The sequence below is a fragment of the Apostichopus japonicus genome, chromosome 6 (genome assembly GCF_037975245.1).
Source record: "Apostichopus japonicus isolate 1M-3 chromosome 6, ASM3797524v1, whole genome shotgun sequence".
NCBI lineage: Eukaryota > Metazoa > Echinodermata > Holothuroidea > Aspidochirotida > Stichopodidae > Apostichopus > Apostichopus japonicus.
In genome coordinates this window covers 13,365,628-13,393,587 of record NC_092566.1, presented here as the reverse complement: position 1 = coordinate 13,393,587, position 27,960 = coordinate 13,365,628, and the positions used below count along the sequence as shown (strand labels likewise).

Here is a 27,960-nt window from a genome sequence, read left to right as displayed (position 1 = left end):
GATATCTGCAATTCTTTTTCAGATATCTAAAATTGAATTCGAGATATCTGAAATTCTATTTCAGATATCTGAACTAGAATTGCAGATATCCTGAATTCAATTTCAGATATCTAGAATTCAATTTCAGATATCCCGAATTCAAATTCAATTTCAGATATCTCGAATTCAGTTTCAGCTATCTGAAATTCTCTGGTATTTCGAGACATCTGAAATTGAATTTAAGATATCTGCAATTATTTGTAGATATCTTAAATAAATTGGAGATATCTGTAATTTTAATTTGAGATATCTGAAATTCCTTATTAAATGTTAAAACGGCTTTCCATACGCCCCACCCGCGTGCGGCCATCCGAAAAAAGTAAACTTTTCGTTGTTTGTAAGTGAAGTTTTTCTCTTGTCGCTACAAAATGCAGACAGTAATGAAACGTGGTACCTTTAACGTTTGGAGTAGTTTTCTTTTCAAAGTGGCTATTCTTACGACTAGTTGTAACAATAATTTCCGATTACGCATGCGCAGTTGCTATTTTACAACCAAGTGTACTATTTTTACGACTAGGAGTTACCATTATTTTCCGATTAGGGTAAGGGTTAGGGTTAGGATTAGGGTTAGGGTTAAGATTAACCCTACTACATGCGAAGTTGCTTTATTTACTTTACTGCGCATGAATTCGCTGATGTCGTAAGAATAGTTAATAAATAATTGTTACAACTAGTCGTAAGAATAGCCACGGCCTTTCTTTTCTTTTCAGGGTCTCGTGATGCGGAAATCTACGGGTAAGTAACACAGCGAGGAAGTTGAGCCTCACGACACCTAGCACACTCTAGTCTTATTCTTTAACAAAGCACTTGCGTTTTTCGAGCCAAATCTTATGCTCGGAGTCAGAGTAAACAGAGTCATATCCGAACATAGGTATGGTCTGAACTAAGATTATGTCCTCATAGTCATACGTAGGGGGGGGGGGGGGGGGTGATGCTCAGATAGAATCATCGAGTGGCCCTGTATTCTATAATTACTCCTAATATGTCATAACCTAGGCTCCTAGGCCTAGAATAGATCTCACGGCCTAAAATTAACCAGATAGTTACCTAGGCATATGCCTTGGCTAAGAAATATTGTATTACTAACATATGGTACCAGGTATAGTAGGTAAACACACGATCCAAATACAAGTTACAACTAGAGTCCAGCCATAGGCTAACCATTGCCCAAATTCACCACAGCATTGGGTCTGGGAGGACCGGTACCTTGGCTTAGGGCTAGGCCTAGTTTATAAACTGACATAGCCTATACATGTATAGGCTTTAGTAGGACCCCTAACCTATACAGGGGTCGCTATACCCAGTGTGTACAAAATATGTTCAAATTGGGGAGGTGTTTAACAAGGTAAGAAATATTCTCCTAAAAGTTAAGGGTGGTGATGCCATGAAAAATACTGTATCAATTGTCTCAAGTTCATAAACCTTGACCAAGGTTGTAATCAGCCAGGGTAGTTATAGTTTAAAGGCATTGAAGACTCGCCCCAAACTGCGTGTGGTCATCAAAAACGTTAACTTTCTGTTGCTTGCAAGTGACGTTTTGTTTGTGTCGCTACAAAATGCAGACAGTAATGAAACGTGATACCAATTGTTATCTTTATAGCTGGACCTGAGATGTCCATCACTGTATCGTTTATACACTGTGCTGTGGGTATTGAACGCAGCTGTTTGTACTGACTGTACACTAGTGTCAAATTACTGACGGTAGCAAGTTGTGTGTGTATTATCTAAGATCGATGGTGGTACACTTCTGTTACATATCATTCGAAACTAGGTCAGATTACCGGTATTAGAAGTTTCTTTTTACGCGAGATCTTCACACCCTTTAATTAGTGTCAAAATAAACTGGCCTTTTTCATTGTTATAGATTGATGTGTAAAAGAAATGCCCATGTAACAATTAAAAAGGACAACACAAAGATGATATTTGTTTAGTTTGTTGATTTGTTTCAGTGGACATGCAGGTAATGAAGCCAAAGTCAAATGGGTATTTCAGCACTCCAAGCGAGAGGGGAATGGAAATTAACCATGATCCATAAATACGGTGACATCCCTATGTTCTGACATCTCTTTGTTTTGACGTCTCTATGTTTTGACATCCAACGGGAAAACCAGACACAAACTGTGATCTAAGATTGGTATAAGAGCCGAGTGTCCAGGGTCCCATTGAAAAAGGGTAAAGAAAGTGAAGTATCAATCCAAACAGTGAATAAATCCTCGCTGCATGCATTAATTCCGTAAGGAAAACGGTGTGACACATACACCAAAAGCTGTTAGTGTCAAAAAACAAGGCGTCTAGTGTGCTGAAAATTTGTTTGTCTTTACTCGATGCTTCGAAAGGTAGAAGATACAATAATGACCTTGGCATGGAAAAAAAATTACAAACCCTCTACGAAGTCAGCCCAAATACGAACGATCGTCCATCCCTGCCTCCCCAGCATCACCCAGAAAAATGCAGTTTGTTGCTCTGGTGGAAAAGTTCCTGCACCTCTTTCTTCGATCTCCTCTTTTCCATGAGGTCAGCTTTGGTTTAATCGTCAACGATATTGAAGCTCTTCTCAGCCAGAGCTTGGTAGACCTTTCTTCTTCTTATTATTATTTCACATTATTGGTTGAAAACCCCCAAAGTTTGAAAGATTTATCCTACGCAATACAATTGTAAAAACACTGTGAGGATATGGTTTATGCATAACGATGCAGTAAGTTTGCAGCAAGTTTGCTAAATCATCCACTGCAGCCACCAAAAAATCTTTTTAATAGTAAAGGGAGCAAGTAAAACTCATGTGCATAACGGTTTTTACATCATTGTTATTGATGCTAATTTTGATTCTTTGTTGAACCAAGAAGATAATGTGTATGTGACTCTTTGGATTATAAACATTGTAACTTCAAGAGTATAGAGCATGGTAAAAGCTGAATACATGCTAAGTATTAAATCCATCAAAGTAAGAACAAAAACCATATTATTTTCTGTTAAAGGTTATTTGAGGTCAGCAAAGGTAACTAGAACATCAGACATGTTGCAGCTCAATTGACTGCTGCAAGCGACTTGCACAATTAAACTAGCAGTTTCAAATACCATGAATGAAAAACTTCATATTATGGCCGTTTTAATAATAACAATAATAATGTAAATATGCGCCACTCCAAGAAACTAATATCTGCCCATGGCGCTTCACAAAGTGGAAAGCATCAACACGAAGTGCACAACAGAAAAGAAATGAGTCTTCAGTAAACTCTTAATAGTGGATAGATTAGAACAAGTTCAAAGATGGTCTGGTAACTGATTCCAAAAACTTGCTCCAGAGTAAAACTTCTGAATCTGTTAGCCGTCACACAAGGTTTATAGGTACACAGAGGTTTGATTTGTTTGTCAAACGTAATGTACTGTACATACAGAAGGGTGAGATGAAAGAAGGTTAGTGAGATAAACAGGTTGTTGTAAATCATGAGTATAAATGCAAGTATAGGAATACTTTGAACTTTACTCGAAAATCATTAGTAAGCCAGGGAAGATCTTTTAGAAGTAACGGTCATAGTAAACACATGCTTTGGAGGAGAAGCACTAGTTGCAAAGAATTGGTTAAAAGCCTCACATAACCTTGGCCTAAATTCCCACTTACAAGCACTTGTGCAGACATGACAAGAATTGTCTACTATCCAGCAATTGTTGTGATTGACAGAACCCATATCCACTACATTGCAATAAATCCCTAATATCCATTGAGTAACAGACTAGCTCAAGCCTATTTTTCAGAAAAAGGCTTCCCACAAATAATATCCCTTAAACATATTTTATTGAAATGAAACCAGTGCACAGTTTGACCTCTGGGGGAAATTTATCTAGAGAAATTCCCATGTAGTGCAACCAATTTTATGATTCTCTGTGTAACATGCTCAAGGTGAGGCCGAAACTATTCTTCTGTACTGCGTAGTGTTACTTCAAAGACTGAATAGTGGAAATCTGCACAGTGACATAAGTTTCAATCGTTCTTTGATTTGGCTGCTAATAGTTGCCCATGACCTTTGACCTTACATTACTGTGCTCTTTCTTTACCTCGCTAGCACTTGCTTATTGTTACTAACTTTGGTACTTTGAAAATATTTTGCTTGCAGCTAGTTACTTCCTGACATGACCTTTGACATCTTATACTTGCAAACCTTTTGTGCCCATGCCCCTATCAACCACTACCACAAATTTTCAGATGAAAACCCTAGAATAGGAAGCATTGTAAAGGATTTCATGTATGGACCTGACTTGACACCGAATGACCTTTGATCCACTTTACATATAAACATTTATGCAGCCCCTAAGGTAGGCAACAACTTGGATACATTTCCTCAGGACCAAGCCAATGGCCTGCGAGCAACAGCCTTTCAACATATGATGAGAGCCAGAAGGATTGATGGATAGACAGGGTTTATGGCCCGCATTTGTTCAAGGCTTAATTTTTGGGAATTAAATACCCATTTTCTCCTTTTAAATTTAGATTAAAGAAACATGACAGCTCCAGCAGTTGGTATTGATTTGGGGACTACATACTCTTGTGTCGGTGTATTTCAACATGGGAAAGTTGAAATCATTGCTAATGACCAGGGCAACATGTCAACACCTAGCTTTGTTGCCTTTACAGACACAGAGAGGTTGATCGGTGATGCTGCCAAAAACCAAGTTGCCATGAACCCAACCAACACTGTGTTTGGTAAGTATCAGTGATGATAGTTTGCAGAAGATATTTCAAGCCATTATAAATAATTATACTTACAGAAATGCTCTCAATGTTCTTCTAGTGTTTACAAAGGGTAAAAATTCTGCGTACCAACACTACCTGTTGGGTACCCGACTACATTCAAGCTGCACCGTAATAACATTGAACCCTGCCCTGGCTGCCTGAGTACTACAGTGTTACATTATGTTAGGCTGCTAAGATATATCTTTTTCCCTCACATGCTATAAAAATTCAAACAGCCAGTCTCTTTTTAAACCATTTTCAACTAAAAATATGTTTGGGAAGAATCCATTGCATATCAGAAAGGTTTAAAGAAAAATCTTAAACTGCCATAAAATGTGCCTAATAATGATTAGAGGGTAGTAGTCTACAAACATGATACTAGCGCCCAATTTATTGTAGCTACAGGTCTATCAGGCCCGACAAATTTGTTTAATACAACTCACCAATTTGTGGCCGAGAATAAAATTCTACTCTCCAAAGTTAAATTTACCCGCTATTTTTTATCACTAGTAATTGTTTTGTGATATAGGCCTAGGTAGAATGGCCTAACTAAGGCTAGCATCAGGTATTGTGTTTAGTTGGTTATAGTAGAACATTGTATTTAATTGGGTTTGTCTAAAATTGTAAAGCATATATATCAGAAAATCAAAGCAATTAATGACTTGCTTTGTAAAAAGTGACCATAAATAAACAATGGCATGACTGACCATCTGCATACTATACAATCATGCGCAAAATAACTTTCACTTGACATGACAGCAGACTGTTAGTATCATTAGTTAGGGTAATGCTTGTTGTCGACAAAATGCATAACAATGTTGTTATTATCAATTTATTATGGAGTGTCAGACTTCCTACACTTGCTTTCATCAGTCAGGTCTCGAGAATTATCAAGTTTTGGTTCCTTCCTGCAAGCAAAGGAACCTAGATGCAGATTCAGGGTGGCGTTTGTGTGCGCGTCTGTGACACTTGCTTGAGTTGTGATAACTCAACAATGCAGTAAAGGAAATTTGTCATACTTGCTAAGTAGATGTATTACAGTGAGAAGGTGTGCCCTAGCATTTTTGTGGCTAACTTAAGAATATAAATGAGGTTTTGGTGTCAAAGGTAGAAATATTTACATTGCAATTTTAACTCCGCAACCTAAATTCAGTTGTAACCAAACTTGGTGTATATAGTTGTTGGTTAATAGCTTGTACATATAGCAGTGGCATAGCTAGAGGTTTTGGCGCCTGGGTGCAAGAGTAGAAAATTGCGCCCTCCCCCATACTGCAAAACAAAAATTTTGTTAATATTTTTCGGGCAAGTCGTTACAGCTCCCCTCCCCCCCCCCCCCCTAAAATCAAATTGTGCTCCTATGATATTTCCACCTTTCGAAATCTACTGCCTTGGAACTGTATGTGTCTGCCTTTAATACTGTTTGTGTAGATGCAAAGCGGTTGATTGGGAGAAACTTTGAAGATGCAGATGTTCAATCAGACATGAAGCTTTGGCCGTTTACCGTTGTCAAGGATGGCAAGAAGCCTAAAATCCAGGTGGAATATAAAGGAGAGACCAAGAAATTCGTTGCAGAAGAGATCAGTTCAATGGTCCTCACCAAGATGAAGGAAACAGCAGAAGCCTACCTGGGACAGGTCACCATCTTTTTGTAATATGAATGCAATATTATTCTATTTCACTTCTCATAACACATGAATCAACAGACTTGCAGCTGTTAAGTTAAATTAGCGTATAACACGGAATACTTTATCCAGGAACATATTGCAAAATGCTATACAAAATGGTCAAACTGCTATTAAAGTTCTAAGATTTAGTTGTTTCTTACACAGGAGCCTTACTATTTTATGAGAAATAATATTCATAGCCTTAAATAATTGCTACACAAAATTGTAACACTGATGTATACATTCCCTGTTTGACATACATGTATTACTGCAAGTTCTATGACAGCTTTTCATCTTAGAAGGGTCTATTTATATGATAGCTATAATACCAGACACACTGCCAATTTTCATAACTATTGAAGTAGTACTTTGGCAATAAGCCTGTGGCAGGGTACAAATGAAGTGCAGGTTTAAAGACCAACTATGGAGACTTTTCGATGAACATAAAATTCCACCATTTTGCATGTATGTAATCCTTAATCTACTCCAATTACATTGCTGTAATTATCTTTACCAATTTCGGACGTTAAATACGTGAAAAATGGGAAGAAAAGTCAGCTTTTTATGAAACCTATTTCAGACATTCCTGAAACATTCCGAAGACATCAGGTGACAATGTGACGTCACTGTTTGTATACCTCACTCACAACTATACTTTTAGTGTGTAAAGTTGTAAACTTGAGCTGCCAAAAACATCAACGATATTACTCCTTTTCCCCCGAAATGCCACAATTCTGTGTTGTTGGAGGTTGCAGTTATACCTCACCCAACAAAAGCATCAGCTTTTTAGATTTCCGAGTAAAAGAACCGATGTAAAACGCCGCAGACTTTGGATCAATTTTGTGAGATCCACGCGGAAAGATTTTCAGCACCCGGAGTATCTCATGCCCATGAGTCCACATGCATGACCCTGCCTCTGTGTATGCAGCAAATGTCTCATTCTGCGAAAATTATATACTGTCGATAGCTGTGTCGGACATAGCTAATGTGAAATTGACCCTTTCAAGTCTCCTCGTAAACAAGCTCTGGACGTCCTTACATGTAACATTATATCACACAATTGACAGTATAATATTTACTGTAAGAGATGACCGTGTATATACCGTGCCTATAGGGTAGCATTGTTAGTACATGTAGTGAGTTACAACTCACAGCATGTGTAAATGGTCATGTTAGGATTTCATCGCATTTATCTATTTCATTTGTTGTAAATATTCCGGTATCGTGAGTTTGTGATACATTGTGTTATATTGTCTGTTATGTTTATTCCGGCATCTGCATGGTCCAAGGAGTTGAATAAAAACGGTTCTATGTAGCGATCGGACGTTTCATTTCGTTAGTGACTGTCTTGGGATTATGGGATGTTACTGGTCAAGGCCTGTTTCAACTAGACCTAACTCTATGGAATTACACAGAGTCACGGTAGTATTTTGCCCAGGATTGAACGAGAAACATGGATTTGGATATTCACTGCTAAATTTGTTTTATTGAAAGGATACTTTTTCTGTGTTTGTACTTTTGGATATTAAAACGAGTAAGTACTATGTTCAAATGAAGCTTAGTCATGTATATGCTACCCTGGTCGATTCGGGTCAGCATCTTCTTGTAGTTGTTCGATTATGTTTAGTGTCTTTTTGGTAATTCGTTGACAGTAACGTAAGCCATTTTCCCATCACATATCACGCATGAGGCATCTTTTAGGTCTATTCTTCTGTTCAGTTTACAGTATCTTGCGATCAAATTGTATTACGGAATCGCCAAGCTGCTTGCATGTTCTACAGTATATTGTACTGTACGGACCTATTGACGCTCGGCTATGTAAAAGATGCTTCCATTTGGAGTGGAAATTTTGCTAATAAAATAAACAATTTAACTAAATTTTCTTCTTAAAATTGTCTTAAAACTATTTGTTTACCTTCATGTGTTCTTGTTTTAAGCTAACAGCTTTTCAAATGCTCGAAATTGCAAGTCAAATACAGTACAATTGTTCGCTATCTCTGTATAAACAGTGCCTATATCAGCATCTGATTTTCGTGGTATACAAACAATGATTCACACGGTGACCAGAGGCTCCTTTGGGTCAATCTCGGTTTTCAGACATTCCAGAGGTTCATATCACGTGACTACCCAAAATGTCCATTTTCGTGGTCTTTTTTGATGGGTTATAGTAGGTTTACGAAGGTTTTACACATGTTGATTATGGGTATGTTAAACTCCCAAATTAATGGAAAATCCCCCCCCCCCCCCAAAAAAAATTGTCTCCATAATTGGTCTTTAATGAGACCATGGTGCACAAAAGAAAAGGAGGCCCAATTTCTTGGAAAAGAAAAAAGTTCTGATGGGTACCCATATGATAAGTGGCAACAGAGCCAAAAATATGTTTTCAAGTTAGCTTGGCAACCATGTGCTGAACTCATAGCTGTACATGTAATAGGGGCTCATTTCTTCTTCAGGAAACTGAAAAGGATGGTGTGGAATGATGTTACCATACCAACTGTCTACACAATGTGGCCTTTGCTTTGATGAGAGGTTTGAGCTCTTCAATTTTCCTCTTTCACAGGAAGTTTTAAAGGCAGTGATTACAGTACCAGCATACTTTAATGATTCGCAGAGACAAGCAACCAAAGATGCTGGTGTCATTGCTGGGCTTCAAGTTCTTCGACTCATCAATGAACCCTCAGCTGCAGCAATTGCGTATGGTCTAGACAAGAAGGTAAGCAGGTTTTGTTGTATCGTTCTCCAGATGAATATGAACTACCTGCAGCTGTCCTGTTCTTATCAGTGAGCTATTGCTTGATATCAGACAAGGCTGAATTACTCATTACTGAAACCACAGTTTTCACCACAATGCCTTACATTTAAGAAAAAGACTAGCAGTATGTGTTGATCCATGGAGGTAAATTTTAGCCGATCTTTCGAAGGTGAGTTTTTTCCATCTTTTTTGAATGGCCAAAGTTCCAACAAACAAGTGACTTTATGGAATACACACAGAAAAACATGACAAATAATGGCAACATATGCCAACAGAAGGCCTACATGCTTGATCCTACAACAGTAATGAGTTTCTTAGACCAGTCGCACATATTTCAGCACAAGGTGCATATGAGCTATAATAATGCATAGGCAATCATTCAGGTGTACAGAGATAAATGCATCACTAACTGCAGTCTTATTATGAAGCTTTGTTCCCACAAAGTCAGAATATATTTTGTAATGATTTGGTTAGCATTTTTGTACTCATCAAGATTCGTACATTGTTATGTTACGCACTGGCGGATCCAGGGCCTTTGTTTGGGAGGGGCCAAAGTGGCATTGGAGTGATATGGGGGAGGGGTCTAAAAATTTTCTATTGCTGAATGCCCTCAGATGCAATTTGGTGCGACAAAAGTGTACAATGGTGATGTTAATTTACTTCTAAAAAAAATGTTTCCCAGGTGTAATTTTCTAAAATATTTATAAAACAAAGTTGGGATCATCTTTCTCAAGAAATTTTATTTCTCATAGGTTATAAATTTCTTACAACCAGCCTGTAACTGCAAAATGGTGTTAAACTGTAAATCCTCAAGCTCATACATTTACATAGCTCCCAACTCTTGAGGAGGCAAATGCTGGTCCATGCCACGAATCGCCGTCCTGGGGGAGGGGTATAAGGGGAGGGGGTGTCCCGCTCCCCTTTTGATTTTTTTTGGAATCCTGGTGATGCCTACATGTAAAATGGTGGCACTTAGAAAGGCTTTTGTCACCCAAAATTTTCTGAGAAATATGCATTTTTTTGTGTGTAACATCAATAAATTGAATAGTAGGTGATAATTCATTCTTTCCCGTGGCATGAAAATGTTCGCTGCTCGCCCCAATGAAAAGAAATATAGACTAATTTGAGGTTCAAATGATGCTGTAAAGGAGGTTTTATACTCTATTATGCTAAATGCTAAAGAAATGATGGTTGCTAAGTCAAAAATTGATGCAAATTTTTTTATGTATACTTGACAATTACAATGTGGTTTTTTCGGACGCTTGTGCGGGTCAGCGGGTTTGGGTGTTAGAATGCGGGTCTAATTCCCGCGAATTGTGGGTCAGTTCGGAGCTCTGCATTTAATTTTAAACCAGAAAACGAAAAGGTTTAGACTAGTCTACCACTGCTATTCCTCTCGATTTTTTTAATTTCCAATCATATGATTTAGCGGATGTTCGGAAACACTTTTTGGCTCACCTTTGGGGGGGGAGCCATGGCCCCCTTGGCCCCCCTTGGATCCGCCAGTGATGTTACGTTGACAGTGTAAATAACTGATGAGTCTATGGAATGGGTTAATGTGTACAAGTCATTATGTAATGCTATATTGTTACATTTCCATCACAAAACATGGACGTGATATTGTAAGTGGTTCAATTTTGAAGGGGGGGGGGAATATATTTTTCGAATCACTTTGTTTGGGCCAAACATTTTTGGGACCATTTAGCCACAAACATTTATCGGGTCCAATTTTGGGGGAGCGTCGTATTAAAATTTGCACTTTAAAACTTCAAAACTCCACCACCTTAAATGATTGTCTCCAAAGTTGGAATATAGTTGTACATGTGAGGATAAATATGATGATATTGGGTGATTAATATATAAAACACTTTCATATTCCACTGAGGAACCATTGATTCATCCTGTGTGCACCAAGTTTGTTGGGCAGCAGTAGGGTGTCTCTTAAGCTGTAAACGTGTTTGTCTGATATGTGCACATCATTTCAGAGGATTGTGAAACTGTATTTGTATTGGTAATATATGGAAACACTGCTCATTTCAAGATGTGATTTAGTTTGTTTTTTTTCCATTGCAATATAATTTATTAGTATGAAGTAAAAAGACATACCATTGAAATACCTGATTGTACTGTCATGTATCAGTGCAGTGGGATAGAAGGCTAGATGCAGTATGTTCACAAAGGTCATTATACATATATGATATAAAAGCAAGATCTGTTTAAATAGTCCCTATTTGGCTCGTACTGGTTGGGTGGAATCAGTGAAACACAACCTTTAATGCCTTCATTTTATTCTCAAGGGCATTAACAACCTCCTTTTCTTACTCATTCAGCCCAATAACTGTTACTTTGGGAGTGACTATAATGTGGTTTGATCTCTTTACTGCAGGTTGGTCAAGAGCGTAATGTACTGATTTTTGATCTTGGTGGTGGCACTTTTGATGTCTCTGTACTGACAATTGAAGATGGTATCTTTGAGGTCAAATCAACAGCTGGAAACACTCACTTGGGAGGAGAGGATTTTGACAACAAGATGGTGGAACACTTTATTTTGGAATTTCAAAGGAAACATAAGAAGAACATCCAACCAAACAAGAGGGCTGTGAGAAGACTGAGTAATGCCTGTGAGAGAGCCAAGAGGACCTTGTCTTCCAGTGCTCAGGCTAGGTTAGTTTACTGCTTGGCTTATGGAGTTTGCACCATTGATGATTGCAAGTATAACACCATGCTAAATGGGAAGTGCAATGTCCCATAACATATGTTAACATAGTATTTAACATGACACATGATCAGTGGTCACCTATGGAGGATGGGTAATACAGCAATATTCATAGCCAACCACATAATATTCACACATAAGTTTACCTCATTAGGTGCAGCCAATGGACCATATGCTATTTCTATACCAGCCTCGGTTCATAGGCTGTTGCTAGTCCATTTGCTTAATCCTCACTCAAGTTGTCCATGTTGTTTTCCATATTTCAAATTCCAAGTTTATTTCGAATGCAAATCAATCTCAAGGGATTGTTTTTAATTGGAGCAATAACATAAACCTCCCAAACAAAGGAAATATAAATACATAAAGAACCAGAATGCAAAATGCATTGAGGTTTCGATGACTTCATTGCACTAAACTTCTGCTTGAAGTTAGCCAGAAATAGCTGTAACAATAGAAATGGCCCAAAACACTAGTTTGATTTACAATTACACTATGGCATGGTAAACACAGCTTTAGTCAATGCACACCTCCATCAAAACTTGTACTCAATTTGATGCATCCACACACCATAGTATGAGAAGTAGCCACGATTCCCATCGTTAGATATCATGTAAAAGGCTTTCCAAAGTTGACCTCTGGTGACCTCAATTAAGATTGGACCTCACAAGCAATAGGATTCTTGTACTCAATATGACAAATCCATATACCATGTATGAAAAGTATCCTTGATTCCTACTATGAGAAATCATGTTTTAAAGTTATCAGGCTTTGACACTGAAATATTATAAAAGTACTTGGTATTTGGCGACCGTGACTAAACATCTACTCGCCAAAATGCAAAACTCTCTAGGGACTATGACTGCGGTTCAAATCTCCATAGTACGATCTACAACATCAATACTTTCTGTAACAGGTGGAAATTCAAAGAGTATTCTAAGACACCATATGTGGTACTCTGTGTTCTTTATTTGGGAATCTTGACTAATTGTTTGTAGCCAAACAAACTACCCTCTTCAAACTCCTTAAATTAGATAAACTAGTGTTCATGAATATACATGAAAGTTAGCAGGTGAAAATCGATGAAATTCTAGCCTGAGAACTGCAGGAGTGGCTGATAAAGATAAAGGTTTACGATTTGTATATTATGGCCAATCTACAGTGGCAAGAATGATGCATAGCAACAAAGGTTAGGCAGATACATGGTACTACATAATTGCACATTGGAAAATTATGTTTCTGTGCAGTATGAAATGTAAACTTTTTTTCTACTGAAAGTAAGTGATGAACAAAGTCAAAGATGTTGTCGAATTGTAAACAAGCAGCTACATCTACTGTAGTGTCTCAAACCATGGAGCTATATACGGTTATAGCTCAATGCTCAAACAAAGAAACATAAAACATCTGTCAAAATACGTACAAAGATAGCTTAGCTTCCGTTAAATTACAGTAGCTAGGTGTGTGCGCATCCTATGCCTATACAGTACCTCACTGCTACTTTGAACTGCTACTCGATTATCGCGATTCCCAATTATTTATCATGTCTTTTAGCTGCAGATTGGTGTGCGAAAAATATCGCTTTTACTCCATTCTTGCCTAACTCAAAGCGATCTTTAACGCACTGAAATTCTTATGTTGAAAGAACATCTATCTTTCGCTTGCCAATCGTGAAAAACTTTGCAAAAAATGCTAGCAGCAATATCAACAAACTTGTTTCAAAACTCCTTAAATTGTTGCATATTTTGCGAATTATGACTGATAGCATGTAGTAAATGCCTTAAGAAATAATTTAGGAGATGTTTGGCAAGCTTAGCATTGGTATTCTGTCACGAAACATTATTAACAATGCTTATTGTTAGTAGTCAATTGTTTTTGGGAATTGGTTGATATATTAGAAGGGAACCACTCTCATATTTGGTGAGTAGGCGTACCACATTAAGTAGACAAAGCCTATTGTTTTTGTGGAGGTCAAAGGTCATTTGGGGTTCACCAGGGGTGAAATTGTGAAAACATTGTAAACACAATATCTGAAGAAGGAAAGCTTGGATCAATCTCGTATTTCGTGTGAATGAGTACCACATTAAGAAGAAGACTAATTTTTTGTGGAGGTCAAAGTTCATTTGGGGTCACTTGGGTTCAAAATGGGAAAACCTTGTAAACGCGCACGATATCTCAAGAAGGGAAGCCGGGACGAATCTCATATTAAGTATGTATTTGTGACACTTTCGGTATAAGAATATCGTTTTTGTGTAGGTCAAAGGTCATTTGGAGTCACCAGAAGCAAAATTGTGGAAACCTTGTTTTATAAGCTTCCGCATTTCCCACCAACCACCCTATCAGATAACATGTGCATTATGCCTCATAAGTATAGGAGGCTGTTGGCAATTGGAAATTAGCTGGTGGGCATCTGTAGAATCAAATAAAATCCTCCGAACAAAGTTCCATAGGTTTCATAGTGTTGCTAAGCTGTATAATTTTGCTACGTACATTGTTTGCAAAAAGGTGTACCCTTTTGTACATACAGCGGTGCAATTGGAAGTTTTCTGTCATATTTTGCAATTGTCGAGATTCAGTGGCAAATAAAAACTTCAGGTTTTGATGTAGTTACTGTGATAAAGTGAAAATGTGCCCGTTTGGCATCCCATGTAGTAGTTCACCTTGTTGCTGCTAGCTGGCCTTACTCCCAGGAAGTTGGTAAACATCACAGCAGGGGTCTCCAAGCTTCCTTATGCTATTCATGTTGAGACCTGTACTGCCTCTCTACTCTCTGCTACAGTTTTGTTCAGGAGGAGGAACTAACATAATCCTGCATTGGTTTTCTAGTTTGTGCCGCTCTACAGAGTAGCAACTACATCCATATGGATTCTTGAGGAAATACAGTGTTTGGGGGTATAAGGTAGATTATTGAGCTAGTGATGGGACTGTTTGCAGCCATGTGACTTTTAACTTCTCTTCCAGAACAAAGTTATAATATACTATTTGCCCTTTTTCTTTTGATTATATACTTAGAGGCACTAGAATGGGGGTTATTTATGACAGTTTTCGCTGGAATGAAATTTTGGTACTAGCATGTGGTGCAGTATACTTACACCATAGTTTAAGAGCAGGGTTTACCCATGTGGTCTTTAGTGTTACTTAGGGGCTCTGAGTGCTATAAATTACTTCTGGGGAGGGGGGGGGGTAGCAAAAGCAGTGTATGGAGTGAATATGTAAGTGTTATATTGGGTTATTATTATCTTGTCATTTTGCGACATGACATCATGAGCACATGGTTCTAGTTAAAGTGATACGATGCATTAGTTAGCTCTGCTGCTGGAAGTATTTCTTTGTCAAAAGATCTTACTAGTGTCATAGTCACATTCCACACATTTATTTGTGTACTTCTATTCTTGTATATTTTTACAGTTCATAGAAGTTGTAGATTAATCATATTACATTTAATTGTATTGGTGCAAGTGCTGCGTTTTTTTCGAGGCTGGCTATGCTGACCTAATTTAAAGGGGTATACACATATATATGCATTACAAAATATTGTTTGAGTATAATTTCAGGGTCTCATTTGTATTTTGCATTGTGCAAGTAGTTGTATGGTTCATATGCAACTAGGTGGTTGGGATACACCCTGCCCTTAAAAGTGATATATTGTGATACAAGGATCAAATATTTATGATTGAGTGTTTATGCATGTTAGTTTTGTTAGGTTCAGAATAACACTTTTATAGGTCATGCTAGTAATTTAAGTTCAGTTTTGATTGTTATACTTCAGTTTTAAGTGATGTACTTCAATTTAAAGTGTTATACTTTGATTTAAAGGGATATGCTTTTACATAATATCTAACGATGGGTAATGGCTATGGTAATTTCCTATAGTTTGTGGTGTTATTAACCTGGTTACAGTGTTGTGGTATTCAGGAGGTTGGCTGTTACCTCTGCAGTAAGATAGTGGTACATCCTCTTGTTCATACAGCACTGTCTGTATTTTAGAAAGCAGTTATTTTCTCCACTGTTAATTTTAGTTTTCTCTATTTCATCTTTAGCATTGAAATTGACTCCCTCTTTGAGGGCATCGACTTCTACACGTCACTAACTCGTGCAAGGTTTGAGGAATTGTGTGACGCTCTATTCAGGCAGATCCAGGACCCTATCACCAAAGCCCTTCGAGATGCTGACTTCGATAAGAGCAAAATTCATGAAGTTGCTCTGGTTGGAGGCTCTACAAGAATTCCTAAAATTCGAAAGATCCTACAAGACATGTTCAGTGGGAGAGAACTGAACAAGAGCATCAATCCCGATGAAGCTGTCGCTCATGGTGCTGGTAAGATACAATTGTTAGATTTGGATGATGACAAGATAAATTGAAGCTAGTCCCATTGTTTTTTTAGTCTAGCTAGTCCCATTGTTTTTTTAGTCTAGCTAATCCCATTGTTTTTTCCAAAATGAAGGAAATCTGTAAAAATGGAATATCCATTACAACAACCTTGTCACAACAACTTAGTCAATACCCATAAGTTCTCCAACCTTCACATGGTCATTATTGTCAATGTGGTAATTTATAATGCAATTTTCATTGTACAAGACGTTACATTGCATTGTTATGTTACACACTTCACATTTGAAGGCAAAACTTGATTCCACGGACAACTTGTGATTTGTTGAATTAGTTTATGACATTTTTGTGATCGATATTTATGCACTTCTCTACAGCTGTGCTGGCAGCTATGTTCTCTGGAGACAAGTCTTATGAACTTCAAGATTTGATGCTTCTTGATGTTATCCCTCTATCATTGGGTGTTGAGACTGTTGGTGGAAGAATGACTAATATCATTGACAGGAACACAACTATTCCAGCCAGGAAGGAGCGTACTTACCCCACATTATCTGATAACCAACAAGCTATACTCATCAAAGTCTTTGAAGGGGAATGTGCAATGACTGCTGACAATGTAAGTTAACCTAAGTTCTTTTTGCTGAAGCCTGATACAAATTCCAGTTGAACCCAGTCAAAACTACAACTGGATTGAACTGCATGTGCTCAACTGGGTTACTACTACATGCTCAATTACGTTCAACTCAGGGTGTCAACTAGGCTTTATAATTATGGGTGTCATTAGTTTATCCAACTGAGTTTCCTGATTGCCTGATTCCGGTGCAGCGCCCGACCCCTATGCAGTGCCCAACACTTGAGCAGTGCCTGATTCCGGTGCAGTGCCCGACCCCTATGCAAAGTCACATTGTAAGGAATGACTCCGACTCCTAGGCAGTGTGTAAATATGAACAGTATTTAGATTATATTATGAAACTTTACAATATCCTCTCCATTGTTTTGTCTTTGATGTTTTTCTGTTTTACTCTTGCCTCTTCCCCCTTCACCCTTTCGTCCTCTCCTATCGACCCGAATCTTCCGGTTACACACCGCGGACGTTGGTGGTGTTACTATGTAACCTCTGTAATTTTCAAATTTGGCACATGGCTTCCCCATAATTAGTACAAGAACCCTATTATTTTGGCTGGACTTCATCGGTCATTTGGGGTCAGCAGAGGTTATCCAGAACCTGAACATTAAAGAAGCTTATATATGCATGGCATGATAGCCTTCTGTAGTGTAAAGGTCAGAGTACATTTAAGGTTCTAAAACACGATATCTCCAGATATGAAAACTTTATCATCTCATATTTCGCATCTGGCTTTCGTATACTCAGTATAGGAACTGTATTGTTTTGGCTGGACTTCAAAGGTCATTTGGGGTCAGCAACATGTCAAAATCTAAAAATGTAGTATCTATTGAACCTGAACTTCAAAGGAGCTCATATATGCATTGTAGGACAGCCTTATGTAGTGCACAATTTGGTGTAGGTCAGAGTTATTTTAAGGCCAGCAGGGGTTAAAACAGTAATAAGTGTGCTAAACCTAGCATATGGTCACACGTAATACTACACTTGGTATCACATACCTTCGATCATCTTTGCAACTCTCTCTGACAGGCCGGATAGTGTAACTTTATTAGAACTATGTCTATGACTAGGCTAAGACCTAGGCTACTACTAGTTGGCATACTGGTGACATCCCTATGTTCCGACAAATTGTTTGTTTTTTGACCAAAATTTTTCGGACCCAATTTTTTTTGGGGAGACTCAATCTTTTTGGTCCCCCATTTTTCGGACCAAATTTTTTTGGGGGACTTAATTTTTTGGGCCCCAATTTTTTTGGGGGGACTTAATTTTTTGGACCAACATTTTTTCTGACCTACCTTTTTGGGGGACACAAATTTTTGGACTCACCAAATTTTTTTCAGGAAAAAAAGGGCCCAAAGTTTGTTATGACCCAAAAAGTGCTTGTGTCCGAAAATTGCTTGTGACCCGAAATTTAATTGTTTGTACTCAAATTTTTTGGGACCAAAATCAGTGGTCAAAAAAATTTTGGTCCGAAAAAAGTTGGTCCGAAAACATGTTGGTGTCAAAAATTTGGTCCAAAAAAAATTTGGTCATAAAAATATATTGGTCTAAAATAATTTTGCTCCGAAAAAAGTTGGTCCGAAAACATGTTGGTTAACAATTTGGGTCCAAAAAAAAATTGAGTCCGAAAAAATTTGGGTACAAAAAAATTAGAGTCCAAAAAAATTGTCGGAACATAGAGACGTCGGAACATAGAGACGTCGTAACATAGAGACGTCGGAACATAGAGACGTCGGAACATAGAGATGTAACCGGCATACTAACAGTAACAGTTAGCCCAAGTTCTAACTGACAATCGATGAAGCTGAGCAAAGGAACACTGACTGAATACCATCTTTACTGTATATTCAATTTAGCAATAAAATCCCTTCTAAACTCCTGTAATATGAAAATAGTTGTTCGGTGATAAAACTTTATGCAGAGGAAGAATTCAGTCGAGAAGAGAACAACTGGCATCAGCCTACTACTATGTAACAGGATTAGTATATGCATTACCATTATCAGTACGGAATATAGCTGACAGTCAATGGAGCTAAATACATTAATAGATATGTCATGAGGCAGTTAGTTTTACAACTTAAAGCGACCACAAATGTGGGAAAAGCCTGCAAAGGGCTTATGGATGACAACTTCACAATGGGTGCAGTGGCAGAGCGTCCATACAGTCAGGGGGGGGGGCAAATGCCCCCCCGACGGACTCAAATGGACTGCTGGCGCCCTTTTCAGCTTTTTACCACTTTTTACTTATTCGCGATTATTGACTTTTTTTAATGTGCTCTCATCTACCTATTGACATTTGTGACATTTTTTTGGTGTAATTTCTGACAAAATGCTCTAAAAGCTATTTATTCTTCGTTTATCCACAAATTACCAAGGCCCAGAAAGGGTCATTTCCGGCGATCTACAGTAGGGAGTATCTTTACTCCAAAAATTTCTGTACGCTCCGTGCCAACCTGTGGTGGCACCCCGCTTCGATAGTGTCGAAAGCGCCCCTACAGACCATTGTCGCCCCCCCTGACCAATACCCCTTGCTTCGCCACTGAATGGGTGGCTTCCTATTTTTCAACATTTTACCTCAAATATGGAATCTTAAACTAAAATTTGAGTAGTATGCATGTGTAACACCGGTGACACCATCACTGTTTAGTGATGCATTTATCAGATCTAGGCGTGGTATAGCTCTTATAATGAGAACCATTTGAAAATTAGCTTTCAACATTTTACCATTTTTGAGTCGTTGCCATTCCCACTAATTTCCAGTGATTAAATGGCATATATCATCCCTGATCAACATCGCTGGTACAGTGAAATATACAGGAAAACATAAGACCAATCATTATCTTTATGTTTTTTCTCTTTTGGTATACACATCATTACTTTAACAAATCACGGGCATCACAATATTCATCATTGAGTTTATGTTGAGCGCAAAACCAAAGAACTGCATTAATTGTAAATAATCATCAGAAAACTTTGCAACTTTGCAAATCTCATTTGTTTTGTGTTCTTCCACAGAATATTTTGGGTACATTTGAATTGACTGGATTTCCCCCAGCACCTATTAAAGGTGTACATATGATTCATGTCATCTTTGACCTTGATAACAATGGAATCTTGAATGTCTCTGCTCAAGACTTGAGCACAGGCAAAGGGAAAAGTATCACTATCACAAATGATAAAGGTGAGTAGTTTAAACAATATGGCTCAGCATTCTAATATGTAATAGCTAGAGACTTTGTTAGGTTCAGCCCTGGAGGAGCAGCCCTGGCTACGTCCCTGCTCAATAGGGGTTATAGCTCTTATAGTGAGAACCGTTTTTTTTTCTCAATAATGCTTTCAAATCGTTTTTACACCATTCCCATTAGTTTTAACAACTCTCACTGTCAGTTGCAGCCATTAAATTTGTTTTGTATAATTTTCGATTTTCCATTTGCATTTTTTTATACAATTTATTGTCAGATGGTATATAACAAATTTTCTACCCTTTTTATACCTAACATTATCGATTTATATATTTGTATATCATGTTTGTTTGTATTTTACTATAAAGCGCCTTAGAGCAATTTCTGATTGGATAAGGCACTATAGAAATTTAGTAAAATAAAAATTGTAAAATAAATTAAATAACATATATTCATCCATATAAAAAACACTGGTACATTGAGAAATAAAGGAAAACATGAGATCAAACATCTTATGTTTTTTCCCTTTATCGGTACGTACGAAATCACTTTCAGAAATAATGGCCAAGGAAATGGGCCATTGTACACATGGTCACAGATATTCTAATTGAAGAGGCCCTAGTGCAATTAGTGAACTGATACAGGTTCACAACAATACCTTGTAAATTTGACACCTTGGCTAATATTTGCTGTGACAGGCCCCTGGAAATTCATATAAAGCTGAAAGGAGCTACTCATACACATCACTGTCATTACATATGTTTAACTACTGTAGAAAAATTCTACCATCATATACAATATCATATACCAGAACTGTCGTTGCAGTAGCTCCAATAACATTTGGATCTTAGGTGTATGAAACTTGGGGGAATTTTCGCATTAACTGTATTTTCATTTTTCCTCTCTTTTAAGAGTAGGTAATGAACTATTCTTTTGTCCTCTTAGAAGATCTTTGTATTGGCAAACCACCCCTTTAAGTATTTATGCTCCATGCTAACAACTAGGGAAACTAATTATAAAAAATCTTTTCAAGATATGAAAGTTATTTGAAAACAATTCAATCTAAAACATAACAAATCTGCTAGACAACCCTATAAAATGGTCAACCAATGAATGTTCAACACTGTTTTGACAGTCTTCACAATATCAAAGCAACTCTATTTGACCTTTTAGGTCACAGAGGTGACGTGATTGATACACATAGCTGAAGTGAATGTGGCACAAGGTGATTTGCCTTGACATTTACAAGTGTTCAGTCTGTAAGCCCACTGCAAAAGGGATGCAACTAGTAGGCTGTATCCCACAGTAGTGTTTCGAAAAGTTTCAAGACCGACTACAGTAATTTTGCCATTTCGTGGGTAAGAAAGTCTGATGAGAATTATGAATATAGAGACCATAAAGATATCACTAACAAAGAGCACTGTGCTGGCTGAATTCTTTAGTTTTAACCTGCTCAAGAAGGCAAGTCCTAATATTGCATTTATGGAAACTAGCAAATTACAATACTAACAATCCTCTTAGTAAAGCCCAGAATAAACTTAAGATCCATGGCTTTATCTGGCTGTATTTGGCTTGATTAAAACACAGCCATCCATATATATATATATATATATATATATATATATATATCATAAAGGCAGATATAATTTGACAACATTCTCTCCTTTTTTTGCTTTAAAACACATATTAATGAATCTATATTTTCCATCAGTGATTATGGGTAAGTGTACAGTCGTTAATGAATAAATCGGATGAACTCGCAGCCAGTACCTGTTATGTTCATGAGTATCGTAATATCTCTGTTATGTGGTTTCGTTTACTATATAATTTGGTTAAAAGATTCACACTCAAATAATCTTGTTGTAATCGATGGATTCAAGCTGTAACGTGGTGATCGTTTATTAGAACAATTGGGAAAGAAGTGTTGGGGTGGACTCTGCGTCTATATTAATGTCCAGCGATGTAAGCCCAGGGTCATCTCAGATCAACGATGGCATCCGGAAGAAGTGAATCAACTACAGGGAGTGTTAGACTACAATGACTGGAATGTGTTAAAATACTCTTGCCGGCCAGGATATTAATGAAATAACACAGACAGTCATTGATTATATCAACTTTTGTACGGACATTTTAATTTCTACTAAACCATGGATAATAAACCATGGATTACTAAACCAATGAAAGATATAATAATATGAAAAATGGGGTCTTTGCTCAGGGTAACAGGGATGAATTGAAGTTGGTCCAAAACGAGCTAAATTTGCAGGTAATTCATGATAAAAATGACAATGCACTGGTCTGCACATCCAGTAGTACAGTATTTTGTCTCTCATCCATCTATTTAAAGCTCAGAAGTCCAAATTTTACCTGATGGCTGAAGCATTCAGATCAGTAATAGTACTGACATAATACTACTGATATTGGGGTATTTTACCAGCCATGGTGTACGTCTTTTGACAATGCAGGTAGTCTCTCCAAGGAAGAACTTGAAAGAATGGTTTCAGAAGCAGAGAAGTATAAGAATGAGGATGAGGCTCAGAAGCAGAGGATTGGTGCAAAGAATGCTTTGGAGAGCTATGCCTATAACATGAAGAGTACCATGGAGGATGACAAGATGAAGAAGAAGGTATCAGAAGATGCCAGGAAGACCGTGATTGATAAATGTGCAGAAGCAGTGGACTGGCTGGACAAGAACCAGGTAGGTGCTAGAAGTATTGTATAACCTTATAATCCTGTTATAGAAAGTCAGATTTAACTAGACATAACACATTGCCACATAATATAAACCAGCTCTATATGTTTACAAGTCCAGTCCTGCTGAGGGAACAAAATGGGGAAGTATTTTTGAGCTTAATTACAAACCAGAAACAGTCCTGACAAGAGTATAGCAATCTCTCTCATGGTTCCATATTTCAAGTAGTTAACATGCATTTAATTCTTGTGTACATATGAGAAAGCAGTTGGTTTATGAACTGTTGGGTAAATGTTAGCTTTTGTAGTGCTAGTGCCAATACATGTCTAGTGTACTCTGTATTGAATGGTTTATGTTTATTCTGGGTAATTACCATTGGTGCAAAGCAAGTGTTGTTTTGAGATTGTCATCAATAGCAGAAATTCAGACGTACAAACTGTCTGCTTACTAGCAATAGAAATGGACTTTATGAGTATTGAGATTCCCCCCAAAAAACACAGCTGTAGCGTTACTTGGGGTATTCAACAGATGCATGAAAGGAGACATAAAGTGACAAGATAATCTTTGATAGTAATCACCGTTTTGATATCTGTTGTTGTTTAGACTGCTGAGAAGGACGAGTTTGAATACCAACACAAGAAATTGGAGAAAGTGTGCCAACCCATCATCACCAAGCTGTATCAGGCTGGTGGTACCCCAGAAGGAGGAATGCCCAGTGGTATGCCCGGTGGTGGTATGCCAGTAGGGTTCGCAGGTACTACTTAGTGACAAAACTTTGAAACATTTTTGAAACACACAAAATTCCAAATACAAAGAGATAATGCCAGTGTGCTTCAGTTCTTTGTATTAGTATTATTATTACACCAGTACTTATAGAGCGCAATATCCCAAAGCTCAATGCACTGAGCAAACAAGTAAACTATACAACAATTAACCATAGACTTCATTGAAGTAATGCGTTTTCAACAAAGACTTAAAGGTAGACACAGAACATGCATTCCGAATGTTTGACGGGAGTTTGTTCCACAGTTCAGGAGCAGTGTGACTGAAGGCATGGTTTCCAATTCTCTTGCTGGAAGGTTTCAAGGTACACTATATACAAGTTGTTCTGACGTGGCAGGACGTTAATCCCTGAGCCTATTCTGCCCACTGTACTCACAACCAGGTCACATGCTGTCCACCATGGCTGAATGTGAACCAAGGATAACCTTATTAAAGTAAATCCAAAATCAACCCAACATGACCAGAAAACTGTACAAATAATCCATCATTATTCCAGCAACCCTTTTAACATTAGAAGAGTAACCTAAGGAAGGTTGGCAAGCCGCCCCTGATATGCGCCTGCACTGATATAACATTAAACTTACGGCATGAAACATAGCCTTAATAACTCGAGAAGAGTCACAATAAGGTACGTCTTGTTATAATGCTCAATTCATCCTGTTACAGCTGGTTCTGCCATGTCATATGGCTTATTGAGAGGCCTCGTGACAGGTATCACTCTCATTAGCTTGTTTATGTCAAATGGCTCTATAACAGGGTTGTCCAACCTTTTGCAGAGACGGGCCACATGGAATGATTATGATGAAGGAAGGGGACGCATGAACCATACGCTCGATTTTTCGCCCGAAGCCCAAGGCAACAAAATGTGAGCACTGCGCACGGAGCACACTGATTTATTTTCCTTCCTGATAAAACAGATGAATAAAATCCAGCCGCCTTCCCCCCCCCCCCTCCGCTGAGAGAGTCACACAAACTAACCTGTATGCAGTTTTTTGGACCCAGAAGGTTCGATTGATTGATTATTTAGCTTCAAATTGTTATCAATAATTCTGCTCTCTAAAATTCGCACCGTAGAGCATCTCTGCGGCGGGCTGGAATGTGGCCCGCGGGCGGTAGGTTGAACAACCCTGCTCTATAACTATATATAGGTCATTAGCCCTCACAGTTGTCTTAATCTCTTCAACTTGAAAGAAGATAACTACTACGGTGTGAGAAAACGGAATAATGTGCAAAATAGATACATGGTATATTTTAAATGTATCCCCTTAAAGTTTTTATTTATATCTTCTCCAGGCATACAGAAAATATATTGTTAATAACAAACGTATATTCTGTGCAAAAATATATATTCTCGTAGAGTAAATATGCTGTAAATATTATATTCTCTAACACAAAAATTATTTCTATTTCAAGAATATATTTATTCTCAAATAGAAAAAATATATATATATATCCTGTTAAAAAAACATACATTTAATTGAAAATGCACCCTTTAATATTACTGCCATAACATATTACTGCCTTTAACTACCCTTTAATATTACTGCCCTTTAATATTACTGCCTGCATCTCACGGTAGATGGCAGGAACTTTGAGCTGTGCAAGTGACTTTTCCACGCTCGTTTCCTTTACAAGGCTTGGCAAATTGATTACGTCACACACAGGCTAATGTTCCAGACTAATAACCTTGAAAGGTGGAGAAGTGGGCAGTAGCGAAAAATGAACGACAGTCTTACTAAAAGAGCGGATTTTCAAATTTTGAAATTCTGTTACAGAAAAATATTTTTTCTCTAACAAAATCTATAAATTATGTGACAGAAAATATATATATATTCTATAGAAAAAATTATATTCGAAGAAAAAATATATTTGTATCCTTTGTAAGAAAAAAAAAAATCTCTAACAACAATCTATTCTGTACAATGAAAAATATATTCTAAATAAATAAAATAAAACTGTTAGCAAACTGCTTATCCACTAGAGAGAGTGTAAGAGAATGTGTAGAAGTAAGTTGGCCTGACGTTTCGATCCTAGCAGGATCTTTTTCAGAGGCTGAATGACAAGTAACAATAGCAGAAGGGACAAAAACATGCACAGAATACAGACAGGTTAATGAGCATGGTGAACAGAAAGAGATAGATGTAAGGGGATTAGTAGACAAAGGATGGAGAGAAGAATGAAAGAAACCAAGAGGAGAGGTAGGAGATAACAGTGGAGGGACAAAGAGAGGATTAAGGGAAGTGGGTAGGGAATAAACTGGAAAAGGAAAAAGACATACTGTTTTTTTGTTTACATACTGTTCAATTTTCCCTTATGTGTTTTCTAGACTTTTTATACCTTTGATTTCTTTTTTATTTGTTTTAGGTTTTGTAAAGCGTCTAGAGGCCTTTTGGTATTTTGCGCCATATAAAGAACTTATTTATTATGATTATTATTATTATTATTATGTTAATAAACGGAAACCATGAATAACAAAGATGTATGTAAACGATGGTACAGGATTTGGTTGGATTTGTTTTGTGTACATAGGGTTCGTAAGGATTAAGTATTAAGGTAAAAGAAGACTGACACAGTCTTTCGGGGAGGAGGGGCATGTTGTGAAGTCTACAAGTAAGGAGAGGTTTACCGGCAGTTGGACTCTGGCTTTTGTGCGGTGAGGAGCCAAGGTATTAGGAAGAGATGAGAAAAGGGGAGAAGCAGAGAGAGTGTGTGAGGATACAGGGGTAGTGTTGCAAGGTAGCAGAGATTGTTAAATTGAGAATTGATGCTAGTTAATTGTAAAAGGAAGCAGTGGCATTATGTGGAGTCTGAAAAATAAAGGAAGAAAACCAACGAATGACACTGTCTTGAACTTATTACCCCACACTACGTAACACAAAGTAATGGTGCTAGTGAAGAATTGCCGTTTTCTTTCCCTGATCATGAAGGTTCCTAATTAAAGATTATTATACTGAGTATCTCAGTTGTGTGGCAGGATTATTATCATGAACTGACACTTACTTGACAGGTCATTTACTGCCAGACAACAATTAACATCATGGTGAGGACATGGAATTTCATATTCAATAGCAAAAAATGGAACGGATCGATAAAATTGACAAAGAACAAAAGTGGTATATTTGAAAGGAAACAGAACAAATGAAAACACTACTAACATTAACTAATTTTTTTCAACCCTTTTATTTAGTTTTGATTCTGGGATCAATGAAAAAAGCAAATATTTTTGAAAACATTTGTAAAATGGAAAAACAAAGTTTACCAAAGATTTATAATTATATGAAACTCAGAACCCTAATTTTAACACTATTAATGATACAATAGTTATGAATTATGGTTGTAATCATTACGGAAATCAATAAGTTTATATTTGACTGCTTTGACGGTGGTAAACAAAATGTTTGTTGAAACATGAATAAAACATTAAATATAATCTAACATAAATAACATAAAGGAGGTTGTTGGTAAAGAATACGAGTAGCAAGGTATAAAAGGAAGCATTGGTCTCCACTACACATGTAATACTTTCTTACGTGGAGTAAAAACTATACTGAAATATGCTGCTTGTAAAACCTGGACTAGGCAAGGAGTACTCAAACTGGATTTAATGAAAAGACTATAAACTATTTAAGAGTATGATTAAAGATATAGTATAGACTATTTGGGATAACAAATTTGGGATACATTTTTTTTATCTTGATCGAAGTCACTGGGTTCTGATAGTCAGGTATGTACAAGTAAAGTGATAATACACATTGGCAATACAAAGAATTTATGCTAGTTTTATAATATCAGGGCCCCGTTCCACAAAGACTTACGCTTGATCTATTCATGGTAACAATATGGAGGGATTTACTAAAATGAAATTTAGTAATGCAAAGAAACTCAATGTTATGAAATATAAACATGTTATAAATAAAAACCTTGTCACTTGTATGATAAACTATTTGTTTGCTTGTTTATAACATTTTCCACGAAGGTAAAATTGATGAGTCAGGATTACATATTTAACTACAATAATTGCCCTGCTTATGTGGCTGAGTTAAGCTGACATCGTCCTATTCTTCCAGACCAGCAAAACAATTTTTGTAAATTTCCATGACATTCCCATGATGAGATCCCACTCCTTAAAAAAAAAAAAACTATAGATAAACAAAGTTTGAATGAGGGATTAGTCTCCACACATGCTCAGGTTTTAACCATCATTGTGCAGTATAAAGGGATAACATTACACTAATGTCACCAAAAGAAAATCAAGACAAGGGCTGAATGACTAATCCAGGTCTGGGAATGCATTCTTTCATATTCCATGACTTTTCCATGATTAAAGCATGATCCTGGTACAAAGTACTGGATACAAATAGATCTGAATAACAAGCAACCTCTAGCTGTTGAAGTATTTACTCATTATGAGGGTATAGTTAAGGAAAGCAAGTATAAATGATCATTGTTCTACA

General features: G+C 37.3%; 1 protein-coding gene across 5 annotated transcripts; it reads left to right on the top strand.

Annotated features, from left to right (window-relative positions):
- Positions 1-593: 593 nt before the first annotated feature.
- On the top strand, positions 594-27,960 carry LOC139969042 (heat shock cognate 71 kDa protein-like). 5 transcript variants are annotated; one of them, XM_071973763.1, is made up of 11 exons: positions 777-910; positions 1,989-2,211; positions 4,526-4,738; positions 6,197-6,402; positions 8,993-9,145; positions 11,571-11,848; positions 15,935-16,212; positions 16,602-16,840; positions 19,865-20,030; positions 22,497-22,729; positions 23,327-27,960. In XM_071973763.1, exons 3-11 carry the CDS (start codon positions 4,537-4,539, stop codon positions 23,486-23,488), a joined length of 1,917 nt encoding a protein of 638 aa, XP_071829864.1. In that variant the 5' UTR covers positions 777-910; positions 1,989-2,211; positions 4,526-4,536; the 3' UTR covers positions 23,489-27,960. The 5 variants fall into 5 exon arrangements, with proteins under 5 accessions (XP_071829867.1, XP_071829863.1, XP_071829868.1 ...); XM_071973765.1 differs by having other exon boundaries at positions 1,989-2,220; XM_071973766.1 differs by lacking the exons at positions 777-910; positions 1,989-2,211 and adding an exon at positions 594-774.

Bases quoted from the DNA above. Each gene is read 5' to 3' on its own strand.
- LOC139969042 (XM_071973766.1), top strand. From the start codon at position 4,537: ATGACAGCTCCAGCAGTTGGTATTGATTTGGGGACTACATACTCTTGT. The intron at 4,739-6,196 runs GTAAGTATCAGT...CTGTTTGTGTAG, and splicing joins CCCAACCAACACTGTGTTTG to ATGCAAAGCGGTTGATTGGG. The intron at 20,031-22,496 runs GTGAGTAGTTTA...TTGACAATGCAG, and splicing joins CACTATCACAAATGATAAAG to GTAGTCTCTCCAAGGAAGAA.